Source organism: Leptonychotes weddellii, chromosome 16 (genome assembly GCF_054177405.1).
Source record: "Leptonychotes weddellii isolate Sample4059 chromosome 16, ASM5417740v2, whole genome shotgun sequence".
NCBI lineage: Eukaryota > Metazoa > Chordata > Mammalia > Carnivora > Phocidae > Leptonychotes > Leptonychotes weddellii.
The window spans coordinates 39,303,293-39,315,751 of NC_138384.1; the positions used below are offsets into that span (position 1 = coordinate 39,303,293).

General features: G+C 45.1%; 1 protein-coding gene across 2 annotated transcripts in view; it reads right to left on the reverse strand.

The window, feature by feature from the left end:
* Positions 1-12,111, reverse strand: part of ZNF875 (zinc finger protein 875) — a 32,298-nt gene extending 20,187 nt beyond the window's left edge. For both annotated transcript variants that reach the window (XM_081807452.1, XM_081807451.1), the window contains exons 1-4: positions 11,697-12,111; positions 11,211-11,298; positions 953-1,079; positions 391-486 (exon numbers count right to left, since the gene is read on the reverse strand). In XM_081807452.1, the coding sequence (XP_081663578.1) occupies positions 391-486; positions 953-1,079; positions 11,211-11,298; positions 11,697-11,968 (583 nt within the window). In that variant the 5' untranslated portion in view covers positions 11,969-12,111. The remainder of the gene's footprint in view (positions 1-390; positions 487-952; positions 1,080-11,210; positions 11,299-11,696) is intronic.
* Positions 12,112-12,459: the final 348 nt, after the last annotated feature.

Here is a 12,459-nt window from a genome sequence, read left to right on the forward strand (position 1 = left end):
TTGGAAAGGTAGAAATAATCAATTACATTTCACCTACGGGAAACTGAAAAGTATCTAAAGGGTGGCAGACTTAATGTCCATAGGATAGATGTAGTTTTTAAGATCAAGAGAAGAGAAAGAAGCCCATGAATGAGGAAAGACTGAACATGATGAAGAAGGCAAGCCAAGTAAAAGGAAGGGAGGCTTCCTGGTGGAGGAAAGAAACAAGGAAACCAAGAAAGCCCCAGCACCCCAACTGAAAATGATATTCTGGAAGGGAGGTCATGCCAGGCAGACTTACCAATGACCTAAGAGGCCTGAGAAGAGCTTCTTTCCCGTACCTGAGAGATGCCTCCTCCTTCCCTATCTTCCAAGCTGTGGATGGTCCCATCTACCCTGCGTCACACTCACCTGGACAGAGGCCCAGTGGATGTTGTCTCTCCTTTATCCAGGGCTCTTCCCCTTGCTCCAGCTGAGAAATGAGTTTTGGTTTGGAAAATGGAATTTCTGCTCATGGGGAAAAACAACAACAACAACAAGGAGATTCTTGGTTATGGGCTCAAGGGGCCATTTCTTAACTCAGAGCCAAAATGCATAGGGAAACCCAAAGGGCAATACAAAGGACCTATAACTGTGAACTCTCCTCAGAAGAGCTGAGTAAGTAAAGGTGACTCTGGTCAGGAAAACAGCATATTAACACTTAGTGAAGGAAAATCACCTAGGTTTCAAACAAGATAAAGCAAAAAGAGAGCCCCAGCCTTGAGAAAGAGGCGTGGAAATGCAGTGTTAAAGGCAACATGAGTAAATCTACATGTTTTCAATTCCACTAAATCCAGATTTCCCGAGGGAGTGGGGGATTATTGTTTCTAAGCCCAACCCTAGGACAAAGCTGCTTCCTGGGTAGCCTTTCCTCCTGATATGTAGAAAATACTCTGTGGGGCAGATTTTAAGTGCTAAGGGAAACCATCCTTACCTAGTGAGACCAGGTGATTGTAGGTCTCCAGCATCACTTCCCTGTGCAGGGTCCTCTGAGCTGGGCTCAGCAACCTCCACTCCTCCTGGGTGAAGTCCACAGCCACATCCCTGAATGCCACGAATGCCTTTAACACAAAACACAGCACTGTTCTTCCGGAGTGCGCCTTGCTCGCAGCTCAGGATAAGCAATCAAAAGGCTTCCCTGTGGGAGGTAGATATTTCTAAACCCTACTTTGGATTGTGAATGAAGGGTAGCAGAATATGCCACTCCAATTTATGCCATTTTGGCATAAGGATTATTTTGGGCTGAAGGCACTGAGAAGAAGCAGACACAAGAAAAGTTCTCTGCTCTCCCCCTATCTGCCTAAGAGCAGAACATAAATTTGTGAAAGTATCTCCGCTCCCGGCTCTACCAGGAAGAATAGGAAGTCAATCTCTGGAAACAACTCTAGACCCCTATCAGCCAGGAGATGGCACCAAAGGAATCCACACAACAAACCTTACTAACTACCCCTTATCTTCCACCACAATTTGCTGTCCTCAAAACTCAAAATGCTTTTCCTTTGTCTTGTCGCTTCTCTAAAAAGTTATTGTTCTTTTGTTAAGATGCTGTATGAGCCCAAGTTCTAACCACCCCTTTGAGATACTCATCACTGAGTGCTCCCATGTGTATCTGTTAATAAACTTCTGTTTGCTTTTCTCTGTCTTTTGTTGGTCTAATTTATAAGGCCCCAGCCAATGAACCCAAAATAGGTAGAGGAAAAATCAATTTTTTTTTTCTTCTCCTATATGACCTTAGTCCCAAGGGTTCAAAGACCATTATTCTCCTTTCTCTATCCAGCCAGCATCATTTATGCACCCATTACTGTCAACATTCTAGGCTAGCTGCTACCGGGGATGAAAGCAAAACACAAGTCCCTTCACATTGGGAGCTTTAAATCTAGGCAGGGAGAAGAGGAAGACATCACACACACGAAGTTAAACAGTAAAAAAAAAATCATCTTACTGAGCTTGAAGAGTATCAGAGACTACTTGGTCTAAGCATTTATGCTCTACCTACTTGAAGCCGCTGAGTCTCTGGGGGGTGAGTACCCACCAGTATGTACACTTTGTAGCAGGACCCATTCCTCCCCCTTGCTCACACTCCAGCTGCCCTGATCCTGCCTGAAGAGTGCAAGTGTGTGGTTGGAAAGACTATGGACTCAAATCACACTGTCCCCAACTAGAGTACCCTTCAGCAAATTAGCCAACCTCTCAGCATTTCTGTTTCTACTGTGAACCAAGAAAACACAGTGTTTATCTCACAGGACTGTGCTGAGGATCAGAGAAGTTGGTAAATGTAAGGATTCAAGACAAAGGACTGTTGCACACAGTAAGTGCTCAGGGAGGACTTCCCTAGCCGTTCTAGAATTCTTCCTTTTCACTCAGGTTCTTATTCCCCTCTGCTGCTTTAATGTACCCCCTTAACTCTAGATAATGCGTTACTCATTTTTATTTTCTGACTGCCTACTAGACTGAAAGTTCTATATGCATTGTTCACTGCTATTGCCCTGGTGCCCAAAGCAGAGCCTGCAAACACTAAGCAGTCAAATATTTTTAGGTGACTGAATGTGCACTTACTATTATTATTCCCCTAACAAAGTTTCAAATGCCCTTCTGCTACCTAGAACGCTATACTTCGGAGGGTGGGAATATAAATGGTCGTTGGATGAAGGTTTTGGTGAGGTGTCTTGGTGTGGAGGTGTGCAGAAACCAAGCCCCAAGGAGCCTAGGGATCCAGTTTGGGGATTTTTCCTAGCCCATCAGTTTTTTTGTCTTTTAAAAGAGAACATAATCTGGGACGCCTGGGTGGCTCAATCAGTTGAGTGTCCAGCTCTTGGTTTTGGCTCAGGTCATGATCTCAGGGTTGTGAGATCAAGCCCCACATCAAGCCCCACATCAGGCTCTGTGCTTGGTGGGGAGTCTACTTGGGATTCTCTCTCTCTCCCTCTGCCCCTCCTCCCTCTCTCTAAAATAAATAATCTTTTTTTTTTTTAAGATTTTAAAAGAGGACACACTCTGCAGTCCATAGATAGGGTCATTTTGAGCCATACACTACATTTTCTTTATATCCCTTATATGTTGGATGATTTCACATGAAAATATCAACTTATGAGTCCTGTTGAAAAAATCCATAATCTGACCACTCTGGGCTTTGCATTGCTGCAGGGCCACAGATGGCTGAAGGTGACCCACACTAGGGGTCCATTAGCCCACCCATATTATTGGCAGATTGCTGCAACTCCTACCTTACTTGTTTCATTTAGCTCCCTGCCTGGTCCCTTTGGTGATGTGATTTTGCATCCCTTCTCAGAATACCATCCCCCTTAAGGGATGACACTGTGTCTCCCAAACTAATTCTATGCTGTGCCCTCTCAGGGGACGCTCCCCTAAATTTCCTGTTCCCTATCAGCACAACTGTTCTGCACTGGCTGTGGAACGGCCTTAAAACAGGACTCCCCCTGCCCGCCCCCCACCTTTGGTAATAGCAATCCCAGAAGCCAGCCCTCCATCAAAGTAATTAATTATAAATAAAGCACAGCCAGGATGAGTGAGAACTATGGTTCTTACCCCTCATCTCTAGCTGTACTTTAGAACTAACTGTGGTGTTGTAAATTATGGACTCCTGGGTCTCTCCACAAATGGATGAAATCAGACTCTCTGGGGATAGGGCTTTTATACTTTTAAAGGCTCCTAAGTATAGTCATGGTTTAAAATCAGTAGGTCAGAGGAATCTCAAGAGGGAGAGGTCACTGTAGGATAGAGAGATCACAGCAGGTTTTATGAGAGGAAGGTATGATCTTGGTCATAAAGGGCAGGCAGGATTTTGAAGGATTGAGGAGAAATAACAGGGGTGGGCCCTCCAGATAAGACATCTGGGGTGGGAGGAAATAAGGAATGAAAAGAGAGCAGGCAGGTCATAGCAGACTACAGAGGGTTCGAAAGGCCAAAGGAATATAAAATCCTATCCTCTACTGTGCATTGAAGGTAATATATGAGTAATACCCTTGATGAGTACACGAGTGTACACGATGAATAGATGAGTGTACATGTGGATAGACAGGTGATAACGCACGTGTAGCAAAATATTCATTGTTGAATCTAGGTGGTGGGTATGTGAGTCATTGTTAAGGTATATTTTTTTCTGTAGATTTGAAACTTTTCATAATTAAATATTGAAAAGACTATTCATTCATTCAGATATCTGCCTAGCCCCTGTGGTGATTTGGTTTTTAAAACCCCTTCTTAGAATGAACACACACACAAACACATACACACACACGCGTGTGCACAAATACCTAGAAAATCTCTGACAAAGAAGCTACACTGCAGACCAACCTACGTTCTTTCAACAAGTTTAACACAACCTGTATTCCTACAGCCCTGGAAAAATTCATGGTTTCTTTGTCTGAGAGCCACACATGTAGGGGGGTATGGAAACACTAAATGGATGACTCTCCATGACCTATTCCAAACCTCTCTCACTGAGGAGCAACTCAGCTAGCAGGTGGTGGCACTAAATCCAACTGAAGGGGAGGCGTGACTGGCAAAAAAGTAACCTATCCCTTTGTCAGCTGAAGAATGGATTGGTAGCTGATGAGAACTGACAAGACACAGTAGCCTGCTGCTGGATCCTAGCAGAAGACTTCTACATTTTTAAGATGGAGTAATGCGGAGCCAATACTTTGCCTAAAGCTCATAAACACGGGCACAAATGACCCAACAGAGGCAGCGGAGTTCAGTGCACTGGTCTTAAGTGTGGGCCCTGAACCTACAGCAACAGCATCCCTTAGGAACTTGTTAGAAATACAAATTCTCAGGCCCTAGCCCAGAACCACTGAATCAGCATGCGGAGCCCAGCAATCTGTTTTAACAAGGCTTCTCAGTGATTCTGACTGACAGAAAAGTCTGAGAAATGCTCAGGGGCTAAAAGGACACCCTGGAGACAGACTGTGTTCAAATGAGAGCCCTCCTTCTCCCACAACTTGGCATCAGTAACTTGACATTTCTGTGTCTCAATTTTCTAAAAACGGGCATTTTAGGGTTGTTGTGAGACTCAAAGTTGCTAATAATCAACATCCTACAGCTGTGAGGGGAACTAGCCTGATGAGGCTGACACTGTCAACAGCAGCAAGTGGAGGAATCAAACAACCCCAGTCCTTGATAAGCTTATGAAGGGAGAGGACCAACCCCAAAGTGTGTCCTGGCTCTGGACTTTCTTTCATGTGGGCTCAGTTATTGTTTAGAACAGCCCAAGTGGGGTTTCCTGTTGCTTGCAGCCAAAAGGTATAATATCCTATCTTGTAACAATCCCCCGCCCTCTCCGCCATGAATCATGCTTCTCTTTTTCTTTTTCTTTTTTTTTTTTTTTTATTTATTCATTTGACAGAGAGAGACACAGTGAGAGAGGGAACACAAGCAGGGGGAGTGGGAGATGGAGAAGCAGGCTTCCCGCAGAGCAGGGAGCCCGATGCGGGGCTCGATCCCAGGACCCTGGGATCATGACCTGAGCCGAAGGCAGACGCTTAACGACTGAGCCACCCAGGCGCCCCCATGCTTCTCTTTTTCTACCCTTTATGCATTTTCCTCCTATACTAACGCTAGGCTTGGCCATGGGACATGCTTTAGCCAACGGGACATCGGCAAACATGACGCAAGCAAAGGTTTGGAAGGCATTTGGGTTTGAGGCTGGCCTTGTTTCTTTCTGTGCAGTCAACCGTGAGGCTGCCATGTAAATAAATGGAGCTTGCCTGCTGACGAGGCCACACAGAGAACCAAGAACTGAGGTACCTCAGCCAACCAGCCTGTCAACCACCAGCTATGTAAGGCCATCCAGCTCCAGCTGAGCAGCCAGCGGACTACAGCCACGTGAGTAAGCCCCGGTAAATCACGAGAAGAACCACTCGGCTGTGCCAAGCCTACCTGCTGACCCACAGAATTGTGAACGAATAAATGGTTGTGTTTTAAGCCGAACTGGTAGATAGAAATGAAGTGCCATCACAATTACCCAAAACACGTGGCATTAGCTGTGGGAACAGGAACGGCGGAGGTTATCAGCATCAGTGGGAAAAGGAGTAGACAAACTGTTAGTGGGGGCTAGGAAAGTGGTTAAGGAAACCACTAGGGCAGCCTGAGAAAGGCCATGCCTGTTACGTGCTGGCAACACTCTCGCCTGTGCTCAACTTGGAAAACAGAAAAAAATACCGAATGATTTCAGATCTGGCTAATGAGATCTCCAGGAACCCTGTTAAAGGCTTCAGTTGGATGCCTCTAGCCACATACGAGAACTTATAGAAAGAGAAAAGCTAAGGCGCCTGGGGGGCTCAGTTGGTTGAGTGTGTCTGCCCTCGGCTCAGGTCATGATCCCAGAGTCCTGGGATGGAGTCCCGCATCAGGCTCCCTCTACCCTTCCCCCCTGCTCATGATCTCTCTCTCACTCACTCTCTCCCAAATAAATAAATATTTTTTTTAAAAAAGAGAAGGGCTAAAGAAGCAACTGAGCAGTTTGTAAGCATCATTTAGGGGAAGTAGAGACACATGGGAAAAAAAAAACCCTTAACCAACTAGCCTGTTACTGTCATGCATGGATGGTCATCCCGCCCCAGTCAAACTGCCAGCAGATTGCAGCGACATGAGCAAGCCCAGGTGAAACCTCCCAAACGCCCATCTAGGCCTGGCTCAAAATGTTGACCTCAAACTGTATGCTAATAAATTACTTTGTTTTAAGTCAATAAGCTTTGGGATGGTTTGTTATACAGCAAGGGCTAACTGATTTACTGATAAAGGAATGTCATGTTAGATGAAAAATACTTTACAACTAATATCATCCTTGACTTGCTATGATGCTCATGCTGACAGAAACTCCTTAGGTTTGGAGGCACCTGGGTGGGCTCAGTTGGTTAAGCGGCTGCCTTCGGCTCAGGTCATGATCCCAGGTAGAGCCCCACAGCCGGGCTCCTTGCTCAGCAGGGAGCCTGCTTCTCCCTCTGCCTGCTCTGCCTGCCGCTCCCCCTGCTTGTGCTCACGCTCTCTCTCTGACAAATAAATAAAAATTAAAAAAAAAAAAGAAACTCCTTAGATTTGGCAAGCATTAGAGTCAGTCCTCCCATCTTTCTCTCACTCCCGAGCCTGAAATCATTACATGGAAAAGAGGATAGATTCCTCTGAATGACTCAAACAGTTATTTTTCTTCCTTCCTCCAGCCAACCTCCTAAAAAATGAATTAATCTAAGTTAAAGGTGTATATGAGATGACTCCACTGTGTTGGTAATAAACACACTTTCAGAATTAATAATCAGAACATGTCAGAAACAGGACAACACATTTGAAATGAGGAGTGTCCTGGGGTGCCTACGTGGCTCAGTTGGTTAAGCGTCCAACTCTTGGTTTCGGCTCAGGTCATGATCTCAGGGTCGTGAGATGGAGCCCCTAGTTCAGCTCCACACTCAGCAGGGAGTCTGCTTGAAGATTCTCTCCCTCTGCTCCTCCCCCTTCGCTCTCTCTCTCTCTCTCTCCAATAAATAAATCTGAAATGAGGAGTGTTCTGAATACCTAAGACACTGTTGTGAGCCACTGAAGGAGGACTTCTGAACAGAAAAGTGATATTACTGTAATGTTTGGGGAAAATGAGGATGACAGAAACACGCTGCGTAGCAAAGGACCATATCAACATGTAGAAACCAACCAGGACACTATTGTAAACATTCACGTGAGAAAAGAAAAAGATCTGCACTGGCAGGTCTACCCTGGGGATGTAAAACTGTACAGTATAACAATAAAAACAAAACAAGAAAACTGCAAAACATAAAGCAGACAGCATGATGGAAGAAGGGGGCCTCAAAAACAGAAGAAATAATCAAAACAATCAAATGTTTTAGAACAGGCAGAGTTCCAAAGCTCCAACTGGTGTGAGTCCCCACTGCTTTGAAATGGTCATTTCAACTCACCTTATCATATTTTTGTTGTGAGAATAAATACAAACCTATAAAAGAATTTCATGCACAAAATTGATCACAGAAGCAAAATTTACAATAATTAAAATATTGGGACTAAGTTAAATGGTCCCCCAAATTGGAAGGGACCCTCTTGTACTGTTGGTGGGAATGCAAGCTGGTGCAACCACTGTGGAAGATAGTATGGAGCAAAAAGTTAAAAATAGGGGCGCCTGGGTGGCTCAGTCAGTTAAGAGTCTGCCTTCAGCTCAGGTCATGATCCCAGGGTCCTGGGATTGAGCCCCACACTGGGCTCCCTGCTCGGTGGGGAGTTTGCTTCTCCCTCTGCCTCTCCCCCCACTCCTGCTCTCTCTCAAATTAAAAAAAAAAAAAAAAAAGTTAAAAATAGAACTACCCTATGATCCAGTAATCACACTACTGGAACATTTAGCCAACAATACAAAAACACCAATTCAAAGGGTATTTAGCCAACAATACAAAAACACCAATTCAAAGGGATACATACACCCCTATGTTTATAGCAGCATTATTTACAATAGCCAAATTATGGAAGCAGCCCAAGTGTCCATCAATAGATGAATGGATAAAGAAGATGTGATATATATATAATGAAATATTATTCAGCCATAAAAAAGAATGAAGTGCTGCCATTTGCAACAACATGAATAGAGCTAGGGAGTATAATGCTAAGCAAAGTAAGTCAATCAGAGAAAGATAAATACTATATGATTTCACTCATATTTGGAAATTAAGAAACAAAACAAATGAGCAAAAGAGAAAAGAGAGAGCGACAGACCAAGAGAGAGACTCTTAACTATAGAGAACAAACTGATGATTACCAGAGGGGAGGTGTGGGGGCAGGGAATGGGTGAAATAGGTGATGGGGATTGAAGAGATTAAGGAGTGCAGTTGTGATGAGCCCTGGGTGATGTATGGAAGTGTTGAATCTCTATATTGCACACCTGAAATTAATACAACACTGTATGTTAACTATACTGCAATTAAAAAAATAATAAAAATGATCCCCCCAAAGTGGAAAGTAGTGGATGGGTTCATCCATTTGATGCGCTATTACAGAAATCACTTCCAGTGGGTTAAGTGTTGGCTGTTTCTGCACCTATAAAATATGGGTCTGGGTAGATACACTGGCACTATTTTTAATATACTGATCTTATCATTAAGCTCTGTCAAAATGTGTGTGAGTTTGTGTGTGTGTGTGTGTGTGTGTAAAATGAAACAAAATCCCAATGGTAACAGAATCCCAAAATAAGATGGAAGACCCATAAGGTGCAGGCTGTGCCTTTACACATTACTGATTGTCATCCATCAAGTATTCTGCGCACAGCAGACAGTCAGCAAATTTGTTCAATGGAGTCAGTGAAAAAAATGCTAAGGATTAGTAACATCATGCGCCTGCCAGCCCATCCCATTTGTTACAAATTTTACTTTATTCTCTCAGGCAAAGGTCCCTGCCAGTGACCTAATATAGAACTGTATATTTGTTTAAACTGGTTTGTATAATTCAGATGTCATGCATATCAGAGTACCTGGATAGTCTACCCAAACCCCCTGAAATATGTAGTTAATTATATGCCCCAAATAACATACCAACACAAACAACAGAAACTCCTTTGTTACTTAGTTCTTTCAAATTAATTTACTTAAGGCTGTGGTTCCTCTATGCACTCAACATTTCCTATGTGTCAGGTACTCCCCTAGGCACAAAGGTTTCATCTTAAATGACTTCTCCATTCAAATGCTTGTACCCTTTGATCAGTTCTTCCAATACTTTTTTTTTTAAGTATTAGGGGCAGGGAAAAATCAGCTCACACAAATGTCTGGCTTTTCCCAGAAAATCAGAATGCTTTCCTATTAACATTATGAGTAGTGAAGAAAATACACACAAAATATTCAATGTTACCTTAGGAAATGTTCTGAATTAGATTTATTATGCATTCTTGGTACTAACACTTTCAAATGAATGAAATATAAATGAGAAACACAGAACTCTCAAAGTTGTTCTGATAACATCCAGGACACTGTAAATCTCTACCATAGAGGGCCAGGATTAAGAATAAATCAAGGTCTCCAGAAAAAAAAAAGAAAGAAAGAAAGAATAAACTGAGGTCTCATTTTCTGCTTAAATTTTCCTCTCATTTTTTTTTTTAAATAAGGATAGTCAAGGCAGATCTGAAATAGCCAAGTTAATGCATATCAAAAATGATAGTAAACCAGCCTGGCAACTTTGTTGGCACTCAATAACTGTTAATCACATTCAATTAAGTCAAGGTCATCATAGCCACCATTCATAGGGGTTAGAAAGTTTCCCCTTTAAGTCCCTATACATCCATGTCATTGATTTCCTTATATCAAATTCCCTCTCAAAATCCTTCAAAACCTAGCTTATTCAAAGACAAAATCTACACTCCTCAGTCTGGCACTCAACTTAGCCACCCAGACTAAGAGGTAGAAAATGAAAATCCTTCAGGGACCAGGTAGGTAATATAAATGAGAGAGGTAGGCAAAATGTTAGCTAGTCAATGGTTTCAACCTGAGTTTGGAAGATACTGTGCAGCAAATAAACTCTGCAGGACAATGTTTAGTGTGAATTCCCGGACACCACAATGCAATTTATTTTCAGAGAGGCAGGCAATCCAGAATTTTTGGTGAAATCTCCCCAACGGCCTGATGATGAAAATGCTCTCAGTATAAAATTCAGGTCAGACCATCAAGCTCCCCACGTGTCTGTATCTTCACCAGCACATAGTTAAAAATCAATCTTAAATAATTCCACTGGCCACTACAATCTTCCCACACTGTGGCAAGGGCAGTGTGCCCAGCCTCAGGCTAACCATGCTTCCTGCTCTCTTCCCTGCTCTGCCAACTCTCCAACTTACCAAACCCTCAGGGGCATTTCAGACAGCCCTACTTCTTCTGGAAGCCCTCCCTAACCACTTCAGGTCGTAAGCATCTCTGTCGTCCCTGTCCTGCATCCTTACCACTGGACAGTCAAGCCTGGATGTTCCTGTATTTTTACTTAAACTGTTCCATGTGTGTTGTTCACAACTGACCACTTCGCGGGTGACAGGTATGGATGGAGCAGAAAGGAACGCTGAAGGAGGGGACTCCATGTAAGATGAGCCACCACTCCTCCAGGAACAGGCGTGAACTTTGCCCAATACCAACAAGGCAGCCTGCAGCGCAAGAAAAAGGAACAGATCCATCCTGTTGGCAGCCAATATGGAATTTGATGAAAATTCTCACCTCTTTTTTGGCTTTCAGGAGCCCCGTGGCCATTTTCCTGGTCTGCTGAATGCTGTCCTTGGAGAAGGGCAAAGTCTCAGAGATAGACCTGGGGATGTGAAAAGAAACGAGAGCGTGCCTAGATGGAAAAGCCCCTCTCCAGCAGTCAAGACGGGGTCGGCTCCGGAGCCCCACACCTGGGGATTCAGTGTCACAGAAATCACCAGCACAACCCAATTCCCATCCAGAGCCCTGGGAAAAGGGTTCAAAGTGACCGAGCACCCTCAAATTCAGCCCTAAGCTCTGGCCACGGAGTGGAGCCCATGTCCCCCTACAAAGGAGTAAGTGTCTCTCTCTAACTCTCTGGGCTGGAATGAAAAAGATAATGGCCTGGAATGCCTATGGAAGAAGGCCCGAGTTCAGAGGCAGCCTGTACCCCCACGAGTAAAACAGGGACAAGTAGAGGGACGCGCTGACTGGACAAGGCAATGACTACAGGGCACTCACGTGACGCAGGGTGCACGTTGCCGATCCTGAGGCTGAGGCTCGGGCACCAAGTACAAAAGCGTGGGAACGACCGAATACGGAGGCCTACCCCGCCGCCAACCAGCGAGTGGGCGGGACCCACCAGCCGGAAGTGCTCCGGCTACGTAAACTCCGCAGCAAGGAGAGCGCCAGGGACAGCGGAAGTGGCCGCGCGGGCGTCTGGAGAGTGTAGTCTTTGGGGTGGAGAGGTCGTGGGCGACCAGGCTTCGCCAACGGCAGGGTGACTCTGACATCTGCACCTCTCATGCAACGAAGCTTAGGAGCTCATGTTAAGATGCCCAGACCGCAAGGTGCACGTTTCTTCTCCGAGGGCCAATGAGATCTCGCGGACCACGAGAGAGTCGCAGAAATGCCCGAAGATTCTAGAAAATGTGGTCCTGGCGCCCCGCTGGTGTTACTGAGACGGGTGGACAGACTGTGCGCGCTGACCTTCAGCGGCACGGGTGAGCTGGGGTAACCGACGCCAAGGCTCCGCCCTGTGTGCCCTTCCAGGAGCAGAAACCAGGGTCCGGATTGGGGCGAGTGGGCGCAGCTCAGGGCAAAGACCTTGGGGAACGAAGCAGTGGAATGACGCTCTGTTGGGACTCCGGGATAGGAGCGACACCGGCCTTGGTGCGCCAGTCCGCGCAGGGAACGCCAAGGCTATTTTCTAGGAGAGCGGGATCGGCTTGGGCTAACTCCCGGGATATTGGTGGATGGCTCTAGTCCTGTGTCCCTGGGATAT